Here is a 13,909-nt window from a genome sequence, read left to right on the forward strand (position 1 = left end):
CCGCCCCGCCCCCGCTCCCCACGGCCGCGAGGGAAGCCGGCTAGCGCTAGGACCGCGCCGCTCCGCCCGCCCGCCCGCCGCTATAAGAGGCCGCTCGGGGCCCCACGCGGAACCGGCTCCGCGCCGCTGTCCCCGCGTCCCCACCCGGCTCGAGCTCAGCGCAAGCCCAGGCAGAGTCCCCGGCCTTCGAGGGGGCGCCCCCCCCGTCCCCCCGGGCCCCGCCGCGCACCATGGGCGCTGCCCACTCGGCGTCCGAGGAGGTGCGGGAGCTCGAGGGCAAGACCGGCTGTGAGTACCGTGACGGTGGCCGAGCACCCGCCGCGCGCGGGGACCGGCGCCTTGCATGCCCCCCGCTTCGCGCCACCGCCGGGTGCGCTGTGTGACCTTGGGCCAGTGGCTGGCCCTCTCTGTGCCTCGCTCTCCGGTTGGTTGCTTGCTTCCAATGGGTTCCCGCCCGCTGCTGTGCCGGCGATGTCCCCGAGAGGGGCTGGAGGGGGGACCCCCCGACGGGGGTGGAGGGGTGGGTGGGTGGCGGGAGGCGATGAGACACCGGCCTCCCCTAGCCAAGGCGGAGGGCAGGGCGGAGCCGGGCAAGTGGCCGCGGCTGCGAGAGCCGGCGCCCCGGCAGCCCCGGAGAGCGCTGAGCGCGCGCGGCGCCGCACCGGCAAGTCTGCGGCTGGGGATGCGCAGGGAGGAAAGTTTGGAAGTGGCGGCACCCGGAGGAGCCGCGCCGCCCGCGGTGACCTTAGGCGGGGGGGTCACCCTCTGGCCTCCCCGCAGTCCCCACCTCCGGCTGCAGGCTTGGGCACCGAGCCCCGCGTCCTCGGAGCTGGCTCGCGCTCCCCGGACCGCAGAGACCCGGCTGGGCGAGCGTAAGGAAGTGCGGGTCCGCCCTGCGCTTGACCCTGGGCTCGGAAGCGGCGCGTGGACCCGGACCTGGGCAGGCGAGCGGGCAGAACCTGCTTTGCTGACCCAGACAAAGCCGGTGTTAGCCCTTCCAAGGCTGTGTGACCTTGGGCTAGTTAGTTTCCGTCTCCCAGTCTGTCTCAGTTTGCCGGCTCTGGTGCCCCGTGGGTGCCCCAAACGCCGGGAGCTGCGGCTGGAGGCAGCTGCGGAGTTGAGAGCAGCCAGTCAGCAGCCACCGAGAGGGGACCCCCGCTGCCACCCGCCTCCCTAGAGCCCGGTGAAGTCATAGACAGTCCCAAACTGCCGAGCGTGTACCCCCGCGCACGCAGAGTGCCAAAGTGTGGAGTGGATCCGGTTAGAGAGTCGTTTACATAACTCACTAAGGGCGACATCGGAGCCGTCCGGTCCCGGCAAGAGCGAACGGTGGGAGGGAGCGCTGTCCGGAGTGTGTGCACACGGTGTGCAAGCTGGGAATGTGTGCAAGGCAAGTGTGGGCGTGTGCATGCCGGGAGCGTGTGCACCCTGCGTGCAAGCCGGGGGTGTGTACAAACTGTGCAAAGCAAGCGGGAGTGTGTGCACCCTGCGTGCAAGCCGGGAGTGTGTGCAAACTGTGCAAAGCAAGCGGGAGTGTGTGCACCCTGCGTGCAAGCCGGGAGTGTGTGCACGCAGTGTGCACTGCTGTTTGAAGAGGCTGCTGTGATCCTGGACCCTCCTTGCCTCAGTCTCCCCAGTTCTGGGACTGCAGGGCAGCGCTCGCCCAAGCCCCACTTTTGAGTTTTCTCTCTGAATTCACTTTACTGACCCCAAACAAACAGAAAGTTTTATAAACGCGATCCCTGAGGCCCACGTGACAGGACGGAGGCCCCACCCACTCCTGACTCAGTTTGACCCATCGCCAGTTGCTGGCCCAGCGGGCGCAGGTTGAACCCCTACCAGGACAGCACCCAGGGCCTTCTGGGGGGGAATTCCAGCGGGCTGTGGGTTTGACAGTGATGGGCCGCAAAGCATGCTGGGAGCCTTGTCAGTTTCCTGGGCTCAGCCTCCCACGGTGACAGATGCTCCGCTCAGGCTTGATGGCTGAGGTGGCTTCTCTTGCTGCCTGGGCTCAGAAAGGAGCTGGGGGGGGGGGGTCGGGAACCCGAGGTTGTTAAACCCGGGGGGACAGTGCTTCCTGGAGTCCCGCAGGCCTTGAAGGTGGCTGGTGCCGTCTGGGCACTTTCACCCACTTGGCGAATCTTTATGGACCCGGGTTTTGGAAGATTTTAGAGAATGTGGCTGTGTCTGTCACCCAGAGAGGCCCATATTCCCAAGCAGGATGCACAGCACGGGGATCTACCCCGTGGGGTGTTATGTTTCCGGGAACCGGGGGCGGGGGAGGGGCGGACAGGTAACTGAGCGAGTCATGTGACAGGAGCGGCAGGTGCCAGGGCCCTGTGGCGGGAGGCCGTTGTCATGCCGATGGATGGCACAGCAGCCCTCGAGGCTCAGGCTGCCCTGCAGCCCACCTTCTGGGGTGCCTCGGTTTCCTCTACTGTCAGATGGGCGCAGCACCTTCCTTGGAGGTGCTTCTCAGCCCTCAGAGGCGCATCGAGCTAAGTGTTGGCCCCTTTAGCCCTGCCGTGAGACCTTCAGCAGGTCACACACGGTCCCTCTGGGCCTCGGTGCTCCACCTGGGCCTCGCCATTGTGTGGACCTGAGGAGGTGATGCTATCGGGAAGGGACTGGGCTTGGCGTGAAGTTTAGTGGGCTGGACAGGGCTGCGTCTGTGAGAACTTTAGGAAGGCGTCCCAGGACTGGGGTGACCAGGGGGACACGTTGCACTTGGGCTTGCCCACTCCGACACTGAGCACTTTGTAAGACACCCAGAAGGTCTTCACCCACATTTTTCTAGGAAGGGCGATGGTGATATGGCCATTTTCCCCCTATGAGGCTCCGAAAGAGACAGCATCTTGCCTCCAGCCCCACAGCCAGGCGCGGAGGTGGAGATGAAGGGTTCTGTTGCCTCTCTGACCTCCAGGGTAGAAACCGCTGCCCAGGGTGGACTGCTTTTCCTTCCCTCACCCCAGGACCTTTGCACAAGCCGGTCTGTGGCCAGTCTACTGCGCAGCGTCTTTTGTGCCGTTTTCTGTTGATAGGAGAATGCTCTCCCATCACTTCCTCCCGGGTTAAGATTTCTGATCTTATCTCCCTGCCCTGTCTCAGGGCAAAGTTCCCGTCACTGTGAGGGCTCTGAAAGCTGTTGCTCCCTAGAAAACTGTCCTGCCTGGCCACTCTCATGAAGCCTTGGTTGGACATGCTCACCTAACTCCCTGGGTTCCTGGGTTCCTCCCACCACCTCCTCTGCATCATCACCTGCCCCCTCCCCCCATTAATAGGCTGGGTTCCTCCCACCACCTCTGCACCATCACCTGCCCCCCTAAAAGATGGGCGTCAGTGTGCCTCCACAGTTGCTGGTTGGCAATGAACGCATACGAGGCTCACACGGGGTGGGGTGGGGGGCTGTCACTGAACCCTTCATAACCCAGAAAGCATCACTGAGCCAAGGGCCACCTCCCCCTACAGGCCTTGTCCGTGCCAGCCCAGAGCCACCCCATGGAAAATGGGCCTGGCAGAGGAAGGATGGAGCTTGCCGGCCTGCGCAGGGCACAGCAAAGACCGCTCCCCCCTCCACAGAGAGAACTCACTGACTCATGGCTCAAGCCTCCCTCCGAGCCAAACCAGCACCCACCTAGACTTAGCTTGTCTTTCCAGAAGGGAGATCAAGCCTGGGGTGCTCCCGCCTGCCCACTCCTGATGGAAGCCAGGCAGGAGGCTGCTGGGAAAGGCAGCGGTCTGTCCTCCTGTCTCCAAGACGTTCTCTCCATGCCTGCAGAGCCAAGAAGCTGCCAGAAGCAGCAGGGCCTTGGGGCCAGAGCTCAGGCCTCATGGCCACATTGGCAGGCCCGTGACATCTGCCCAGCGCCAAGCGCCAGCCCATGCCAATTGCAAGGTCCTGCCGTTCCTGGACCCTGCCAGGGACACTGCTGGCCCATTGCATGGATGAGGTCATGGAGGCTCTGCAGATGGATGAGGGGGAGATTCCCTCCCCTCCAGCGGAGAGCCAAGGGCAGCTGGGGCCTGGTTCCTGCTTTTTCATTGAGTCCAGCATCCCCCCTCCTTCCCACCCTCCATCCCTCCCACCCCGGGTGTGATTTCTTAGGCCATAGACTTCTTCATAGAATTACGGTTGGAACCCAGGGCCTCACACATGCTAGGCAAGTACTCTGCCAGTTGGCTGCACCCCTGACCTCTGCTTTTTAAAATATTTTTGATACCGTCTTCCCACGTAGCCCAGACTGGCCTTGAACTCAGGACCCTCCTGCCTCGTCTGCTTCTTAGGTTGCCGGCTCAGGCCTACATCATTGTCTGGGAGCGACCTCTGCCTATGGTTCCTAAGGCTTGCAGGCCCTGGATGAGGCTGGGGGATGGGTGGGTTCTCTGCCCTTCAGAAGCTCGAGGATCTTTTGAGGTACAGGGGGAGGCTGGAATGGCCTGGGGCTGACACTTCTGTACTCAGCCCTCCCCAGAGGCACGAGAGCAGCCAGCCAAAGCCACTGCCCCAGCAGTGGCCAACGCTGTCGACCCTGGGAGCCCCACAAAAGGGGGCTTACCCGAATCTCTCCAGGTTCTCAGGACAGGAGCCTTAGAGGCCATTTGTACCTGGTACACACCTGTTGTCATCCCAGCAGAAGGTTGGAGGAGGATCATGAGTTTGGGCTAGCCTGGGTTATACAGAGAGACCTTATCTCTAGAAAAATGGGGGGAAGGAGGAAATTAAAACAATTTTTTTTTTTTGTTTTTTGTTTTGTTTTTCAGACAGGGCTTCTCGGTGTATAACCCTGGCTGTCCTGGAACTCGCTCTGTAGACCAGGCTGGCCTCCAACTCACAGAGATCCGCCTGCCTCTGCCTCCCGAGTGCTGGGATTAGAGGTGTGCGCCACTGCCGCCTCCCAGCAGCTACTCCCCTGCCTTGAGGACACCATCTTCTCTTGTAAAAGCTCACTGAGGGAGGGTTCCTCCTCATGGCCAGTTTACAGACAACGGAGGTTTAGCTCAGAAAGTGACTGCCCATGGTCACTTAGATGCTGAATTCGAATCCAGAGCAGGTCCTCCTGTGAGGTTTCAAATGTGGAGAGGAGAGAGAGAGAGAGAGAGAGAGAGAGAGAGAGAGACCGACCACAGGTAAAGGCAGAGCCCGCAACCCTTCGGGTCCCTGGCATGCCCAGGAGAGGCGGCGAGCACGTTACAGCCACACGCTGGTGGACTGGGCTGCACTGGACCTCAGGTCTGACAGGATGGGTTCTGGGTGGTATGGAATGTTCTAGAACTTGCATGCCGGGTGGTAGGCAGTTAGATTGGGGTGTGAGCCATCTGTCTCCTGGGGGCCTCCAGGGTGGCTCGCATCTGTTCCAAAGAGAAACGTGTGTTGTCTGTGGGAGTGCAGGTGGCGGTTGCTGGACTCGCTGGCTTGGGGACCTGCAGTAATGAGCTCCTTGTGCTTCTTCCCGCCCCGGCCTCCCTGCCCGCCCACTATGGGCACGGCATTTTGTTTTGAGCTAACAGAGTCCTCCTTCCCCCAGATGGGAGGTTAATCAGAGCTCAGGCGTACCGCCGGCTGGGTGACAGGTCAGATGACAGATCAGGAGCTCCTGTGTCCCCAAAGCACTTCGGGGAGGGACATGGGGTCTTTGCACCTCTGAAGGACCCATTGCTCTAGGAAGAAGGTGGGGCCAGGGCCCCGAGGGAGGAGCCGGGCCACCAGCCACCTTGTCACTTGCTCCACCTGAATTATTCATAAAGCCAGAAGGTCAACTGGGCATTTCCGTTGGTGGCGGCGGTTACCTTAGGCACTGGGACAAGAAGGCCCTTTGTTGTCCCTGCGGTGTGACCTTTTCGGATGGGCAGGCTGTCAGGAGTGGCTTTCCATTCCCCTTGGGAGGCGACAGGAAGTGTCCAAGGTCATGCCAGGGCCTGAGGTCCTCTAGAAGGGGAGGCAGGGGCTTTGCTGATGAGGCTGAGCCTCCGAGAGCCCCCTCAGGAGGAGCCTGAGCTGTGCCTCAAGCCCCCTTTGTGGAGAATATCTTGCCTCAAGGGCCGCGGCTTGAAGAGGGGCCCCAGGCAAGCACGCGCTGAGCACCCATCTCCAACCTTGAGTGCTCCCAAATACAGACTTCTGAGCACGGGTGTGACACCCCCACGTGGAAAATTCCTCCCTACACTCAAGACACATGCAGGGAAGCTTAACAGGGAATGGGTTATGGCACTCGCCTAACATGGTGCCATGAAAACAAAACAGAATAGATGCCTTAAAAATATTATATAGGGCCTCCGTCCATGGTGCGCCTGCTTAGCGTAACGAGCTCAGAGCCATGGGTCCAATAACCCAGCACCAAATAAGACCAGTGTGGTGGTGCCAGGACTTGTGGGGGGCGGAGGTTGCAGGCAAGAAGATCAGAAATTCAAGGTCATCTTCAGTTGCATACGGAGTCTGAGGTCAGCCCCGAGGGTACATGAGACCCTGCCTGGAATCAACCCAAAATATCCAATCCCTTTTGTGTTTTGACTTGGGCTCCCATCCCCAAGATACCTCATCCATCACAAAGTAAAACCCGAACCACCCACAGTCCAAGGCTTTTGAATCGTTCTCATTATAGGGTGATGAGCACATTCCAATGTAAACAGTTCTTAAAATTGTATTTGTGTGCATGCACACAGGCTCAGCGGCAAGAACCTCTGTTCTCTGAGCCATGTCGCCAGCCCTGTGTGGCCGTTCTCACATCCACGGTCCATAATTCCCTCCTCTCCCATCGTGGACACGCCTAAAACAAACTGTTACCTCTGCCTCTGTGCTGAGTTTTGTCTGGCTGTGTGTTTTTACTTTTCAAGCCTACCTACCAGCTGGCTAATTATCCTTTTGGGCAAGCATTTATTTTCAAAAACGCCACTCATTATAAATCTTCTTCTTATTTAATACGTTTTTTTCCCCATAGATTTCTTCTCTGTGAATTATAAACTGAACTCTTTTGCTGGGCATCTATGAATGAGCATTGAACTGGGTATAAAATTTGAGCTTGCTGGGTGATTTCTCTCCACCCCCACCCAATGTTCTGTTTTGGGTTGCTATTGATAAATTGGGTTTTTGTCTAATGGCTTTTTTGTTCTTTTGTTATTGAAACCTATTTTCCCTCTTTTAAAACTTGTGTTGGTGTTTTTTTTTTTTTTTTTTTTTTTTTTTTTTTAATTCTGGCAACTGTGTGCCACACACTCTTTTTTTTAAAAAAAATATTTAACTTTATGTGCAGTGGTGTGAAGATGTCAGATCCCCTAGAACTGGCCTTCCAGACAGTTGTGAGCAGCCATGTGGGTGCTGGGAATTGAACCCAGGTCCTCTGGGAGAACATTGGCTGCTCTTAGCCACGGAGCCATCTCTCCAGCCCCTGTGCTGGCATTTTTAGATGTGATCATAACCTGGGGATGGTTTGTGTCATTTGATTCTAAAGAAGACTCCTATCTTCTATCACAAAAGTGTTGTCTCCTGGCGATCTTGCCCCTCACTGGTTCCCGTTATAAATATGTTGGACCTTCTTGTTGCCTCCTGAACACCTCCTTCCATGTTTCTCCCTTGCTCTGAGACACATTCAGCATCACTTCCTTAGGCGTGCCCTTCAGTTCACTAATTCTCTCTCCAGCACGGTTGCAGCCGTCACCCGCTGTGCTGGGCAGTTTTATGTCAACTTGACACAAGCGAAAGTCATCTGAGGAGGGACCCCCAATTGAGATAATGCCTCCCTAAGATCCAGCTGAAGGGCATTTTTTAAATTAGTGATTGATGGGTGGGGGGCCCAGCCCATTGTGGGTGGTGCCATCCCTGGGCTAGTGGTCCTGGGTTCTGTAGGAATGCAGGCTGAGTGAACCATGATGAACAAGCCAGTCAGCAGCACCCCTCCATGGCCTCTGCATCAGCTCCTGGCTCCAGGTTCCTGCCCTGCTAGAGTTCCTGTCCTGACTTCCTCCTAAGATGAACAGCAATGTGGATGTGTAAGCCAAATAAACCCTTTCCTTCCCAGCTTGATTTGGTCATGGTGTTTCATCACAATAGAAATCCTAAGACATCCATTAAAAATTTTAAATTTTGTTTTGTTTTGTTTTTCGAGACAGGATTTCTCTGTATAGCTCTGACTGTCCAGGAACTCCCTTTGTAGACCAGGCTGGCCTTGAACTCACAGAGATCTGCCTGCCTTTGCCTCCTGAGTGCTGGAATTAAAGGTGTGTGTCACCACACCCAGCAAAACTTTTAAATTCTAATTACTTTACTGATCACTTTTAAGTTCTTGTTGTCGGGTTTGAATATCCTCCTTTGGTTCATTTGCTTGTATGGTTTGACTTGATTTTAGGCTCATCTTCTGCCAGGGCTATCTCTGTCCCTCCCCCTGGCAGGGCTATCTCCGTCCCTCCCCCTGGCAGGGCTATCTCCGTCCCTCCCCCTGGCAGGGCTATCTCCGTCCCTCCCCCTGGCAGGGGTCCTGAGCATACTGAGTCATAGAAATGGTTTCTAAGATTACTTTTGCATCTGTTGTGCTAAGTACCTCGGGGTTATCATCAGTGTGCAAACACTTTCTGTGTAAACTTCTCGACGTGGGGCTCGCCTCCCTCCTCCCCCTCCGCCCAGCAGAGGTAGAGCCTGGGCTGGCAGAAATGTTCCTATTCAACCCACCCGACCTGGATGGCCACTGTTTGTGTTTCAGTGTTTGGTGGGGTCCTGGTTTAAGCTTACACAGATCCATGGCCAGCAGGGTCTCTCGATGGGTTTACAGCCATCAGGGCTTGCCGCCATTCTAATAGCATCCAGCAACTTCTGCTCATCACCCTGTGGGGGTCTCCATCTCTCCTTGTTTCTGGCGTCTGGGTGTGTCTCCTCCCTCCCTGTCTTGCAGCCCAAGCTGTCCTTGAACTGGAGATCCTCCTGCCTCAGCCTCCTAAGTGCTGGATTGACAGGTGTGTGCCCCCAGGCCCTGTTCAGGGAGGGAAAGCTTTCTTCTAAGCTTTAGTAGACCATGAAGGCGTTCCCTGGATTTCTCCAGGGGCCATGTATGTGTTTGGAGTGGCAGGTGCAGCCTGCGCCAGCCCTCAGAAAGCAGGGCCGGTTTCTTTGCGACTTCTTCCCATGCACGTGAGGTAAGTTACCGCCGCTTGCTTCAGCCTCGGGATAAACCCGGAGCTGGGATGGTTCTGAAGGCGGGGCTGAGCTGTCTCTTCTTGGATGCTGTGCACGGCACCCACTCTCCGAACAACATCGGCTTGGATGGAGGCTGCCCCGCCCTTCCGTATCGCTCCACTCGTGTGCGGAGATGCATGTGCCCCTTGCTCCAGCGCACAGAGAGCACGGCGGCACGTGGCCGGGAGAACAGCCCCTACCTCTGCTCTTCTGAGCTGTGTGACCCTCGGGGAGTCACACGGCCTCTCTGATCCTGCCTCCTGAGCAGGGAAGTGGGGGTGTGCCGGGCGGGGCGGCACTGTGAGAAGAGCTGAGCCCTGGCTCGGCTCCTGCCTCTGAGTCAGGGCTGTCACTCTCTTTAGTCCTGCTATAAGGCGAACGGTAAAGAGCCAAGTAGGGCTGGAGAAAGGCGGGCACACCCCAACTGGAACGCTCCGAGCCGTGCTCTCCCACTCACGGCTTTCTGCCTTGCCTCCTTTGCTTAGAGTGCAGGGTGTGTGGCAGAGCAAAAGCAATCCACCCAGCATCGTGCCGACTCCCCCTCCAAGGATGTGTGCTGTGCAGAAGAAGCCCACAGAGACCCCAGTGGGGGACCCTTGGGGCCCCGAGGTGACCACAGATGGTGGTATTTCTGTGCTGGTGTGGGCCGGGCTGGCTCTGCCTGGGGACATCTGTGGCTTTTGCACTGGGCTGAAACGTCTGCGCGGAAGAGGGTCCAAAGGGTCTGTGTGCCTGCCTGCCTCCCTGTTGGATTTGAAAAACCACTTCAAAAGGCCGGGTGCACCCTGAGCAGGTTTTTAAAGTCCACGGCAGTGTGGTGGGTGCACACCAGGGCTGTGGCTGCCGCGGCGCTGGCAGGTGGGTGGGGGAGGGGTGTTCGAGAGGGCAGCTGGCACAGGCTCCCCTGCAAGGCTCCGGAAGCCCAGCCTCCCTCCCTCCCCCCCCCCCAGTCCGGCATTAGTCACTGCTGTGTCTGGAGCCCCAGGTGGCTTCTCTGTGGAGCCCAGAGGCAGCAGAAGAGCCCTGAAGACTGGAGTTGCTCAGGGGACAGACGGCAAGCCAGGATGGCTCTTGATTCTCCACCCAGATTCAGAGCTAAGTAGTAGACGCGGCTCTTTCAACTGGGGCCAAAGTTCGTGTGACAAAAAATGACCATCTTAGGACTGTTGGGCAATGGCTCAGTCGGTACAGTGCCCTCCCTGCGAGCACGAAGAACCAAGTTCCATCCCTCGCCACCCATATACAGAGTAGTAACACACATGCAATCCCAGCACGCAGGGAGCAGAGAGGGGAGGAGCCCTGGGACTCTGGCTGAATCTGTGAGCTCAGGTGCGGGGAGAGACAAGAAGACAGCAGATGTTGACCTCACCCCCTTCACATGCACACACATAAACTCCCCCCATTTTGGTCTCTCTCTGGCCATTTTAACGCTGTGAAGTGAGCATCTTGGTTGGGCTCCCTGCCTTTAGTGTCCTAAATCGCCGCCTCTCTTTCCAGAACATTCCATCACCCCCATTTAAACCCTGCGCCCACCCGTTATCCATCTGCACCCTCTCCTCCTGGCTCTTGCCCAGCAAGAGTCCGTGTCCCCCTTCCAAGGAATCACACAGCTGGGCGCTTGACAGGTGGACAGGTGGACTAGGTGGCCTTGGTGCCAGGGACAATTGTCACTGTCCCACCCTGCACCAGTGAGGGTCGCAACAGCTGCTCTTTCGACTGTGAACAGGATTGTGCCTGTGGATTTCCCCTCGTGCATGCAGCCAGCCATCCACGGGGGACGTGGTTGTTTTCACCTTGGAGAGCTGTGAATAGCATTTGTGACTAGGATGGCATGTCACCATGGGAGCCACCTCCTAGGAGGTGGGAGGTGTTATTGTTCTGTCAGGGAAGGAGGCAGCATGATGCTTAAGGAGCAGCCTCTGTAAACCTGGGGCGGCGGCCACGGGGTCCCGGCCCCCCCCCCCCCCCCCCCCCCGTCATTTAGGATGGTGAAGCCACAGAGCTCCGGGTACCTCGAAAGTCCCCAGATCCTATTTGGTGTGCTCCTGGGGGTCGAGCATTCATATTCAGGCTGGTGTGGCTGCAGAGGACAGGAAGCAGGGAGGCTTAGGGAGCCCCTGAGGAGAGCAGACTCGGGTACCATGGTCCCACTTACCGCTCCTGTGTCCGAGCCTCTCTCTCTCTCCTCACCAGGTCCGCTGCCGGCTCCCAGCCGTCCCCAGCCCTCTCTCTGGCTACTCTCCATCTTGTCTTGCCAGGGGTGACAGGTCTTGGTCCCTGACCTGGAGTCCTATGTTCCCTGAAGGTGAAGACTCTAAAACTTGTACTAGTGGATGAAGCCAGCACAGTCCACCACAGCCATTCCCACGGCCTCCACCTTCTCAGGATTCCTGGGGTCCAGAGCTATCACCATACCCTCTGCCACCATACTGTCCCTTGTCTCAGGCTGCAGAGACCGGCAACGGACAGCCCCTCCTGCCCGCACCCCCCCCCCGGGGCGGTGGGGGGTGCTGGAAACATCTTTCCCATCACTCTTTTCTTCCCAGTGAAATGTGAGGCGCAGACTTCACCCGGCCTTCTAAAGCCTTATTACTTGATGTGTTGACATGGTAGTATTTTAGATATTGTGGACTAAAATTATATCACTAAAATTAATTTCACCTGGACGTGGGTCAGTGGTTATTAGAAACTCCAGGAAGCGCAGTTTACAACTTATGCTCACCAGAAGTATAAGGCATGGCGACCACGCCTTTAATCCCAGCACTCAGGAGGCAGAGGCAGGTAGATCTCTCTGAGTTTGAGGCCAGCCTGGTCTACATCGTGAGTTCGATGAGAGCCAGAGCTATATTGGAGGACTCGGTTTCAAACCAACAAATCAGGCTGAGGCGCTGGGGCTCTGGCTCTGGTAGAGCATTGTCCTATCATGCTCGAGGCCCTGAGTTCAATCCCCAACACAGGTGAGGATCAGAGCTCAGGGTTATCATTGGCTACATAAGTGAGTTGGAGGCTAGCCTGGGCCTCATGAGAGCCTGTCTCAAAAAGGGAGGGAGAAAGGGAAGGAAAAATGTCCTTTATAAGATCACATGTGCCCGGACCACGGCACCGAGCCAAGGATGACTTATTAGTAATTTTGAGAGCGTCTGCTGTCCCATATGGACTGTGACATGTGCAGGGAAATGTTGTGATGGCTGATGCCTACGCACTGTACGGAGTGAAACTGGAAAACACAGGCAAGTCGGAGACAAGCCTCAGGTCCCAGTTGCTGTGTGCTCTGTCCCATGTGATCCCACACCTTCAACGTGAACTTCACGTCAAGCATCATCTCGGCTGGTTGGATTGTCCCCTTGGTGACATGCCGGGAACACTACATGCTGACTCTCACTCCTTCAAAATAGTTTTTCAAGGGCTGGAGATGTGGCCCAGTCCCTAGCGAGCATGGTGAGCATGCATGAAGCCCTGGGTTCAATCCCCCAGCAACACATAAGTCACATGTGGTGGCGTATGCTTGTAGTTCCAGCATTGGGTGGTGGAGGCAGGAGGATTATCCTCAACTACACAGAGCATTCAAGGCCAGCCTGGGATACATAAGACTCTGTCTCAAATACGTTTTCAAGGCTGTGTAGTATTCCGACTTAAGGATGTCCCAGGATGCTTGCGGTCTCCTGGGGGCTTGGCATTTTCTCCACAGTGTGGTGGTTATTAGCTTTTATTACAAGGCAGGCGAGCTTCCTGTGGCCAGTTTTCTATACTCATCACTCCTTGGGTTTGTTCTAGGGATTGGATTGCTGGTTGGAAGGGTGTGTACACCATCATCTGTTAGAGATGTCGCACGAGACAGAATTAAGCCTGAGTTTTCCAGTAATTGTGGTGTAACCTAATTCTACACTTTCCAGTAGCCACACTGACGAAATGGCTAAAGATGGAGCAGGACTTTCAGTTGTAGCATCTCGGGAGGCTGAGGCAGGAGAATTGCTTGGGCAAAGTTCAGGCTCAGCCTGGGGACCCAGCTCAGCAACCGACGGTCAAAGACTTGATAGGTTTGATACAGAGAGACATTTTGAAAACAGTCCCAGTTTGGAAATACTTCTGGTTCTTCCCGAGTGTTTCTGTGAGGGCTGCTGGGCCGCGAGGGCAGCTGGACCTCAACAGAGATGCAGATGTGCATGCATACTCTTAGCATCTGGTGGACCCGTTCCTCCCCGGGAGTGTTACTGAAGGTGGTGGGTAAAGTTTTTTTGGTGAATCACAGGGCTCACTCAGAAAGCATTGCGCCCCTGGGCCGGGAGTGTAGCCCAGTGGGTAGAGTATTCACCTGAAGCACACAGAGCACTGGGTCCCACCCCCAGCTCCTAATAACTTGGGTGTGGTGGCACACACTTGTAATCCCTGTGCTCAGGAAGTGAAGGCAGGGGGAATCAGGAATTCAAGGTCATCTTTTGCTACATAGACCATTTAAGGCTAGCCTGGGCTACATGAGACTCTATCGGAAAAAAAAAAAAAAGTTCTTCACCCATAAGCATGAAGCTCCACATCTTCCAAGGAGACCACTGTGTCACTTTATGCCCACATCAAGACATAGAATATTCTCTGTCCCCCAAGGCCCTGCTCACACTCCATTCACATTACTCTGCCCCCCGGGCAGCCACTGCCCTGACGGCTAACACTGCAGATGTGTGTTTCCTGAGTATGAGTTTTGCCCAGGTGAAATCGTGAAGTACATGCCTTTTCATGCCTGGCTTCTCTGGTTCC

General features: G+C 56.6%; 1 protein-coding gene across 1 annotated transcript in view; it reads left to right on the forward strand.

Annotated features, from left to right (window-relative positions):
• The first annotated feature begins 230 nt into the window (after positions 1 to 230).
• Tesc (tescalcin) overlaps positions 231 to 13,909 on the forward strand; it is a 29,889-nt gene continuing 16,210 nt past the window's right edge. Inside the window, exon 1 of the mRNA XM_028878810.1 lies at positions 231 to 292. Coding sequence (XP_028734643.1) covers positions 231 to 292 — 62 coding nt within the window. The remainder of the gene's footprint in view (positions 293 to 13,909) is intronic.

This window comes from Peromyscus leucopus, chromosome 23 (genome assembly GCF_004664715.2).
Source record: "Peromyscus leucopus breed LL Stock chromosome 23, UCI_PerLeu_2.1, whole genome shotgun sequence".
In the NCBI taxonomy this organism is placed as follows: Eukaryota; Metazoa; Chordata; class Mammalia; order Rodentia; family Cricetidae; genus Peromyscus; species Peromyscus leucopus.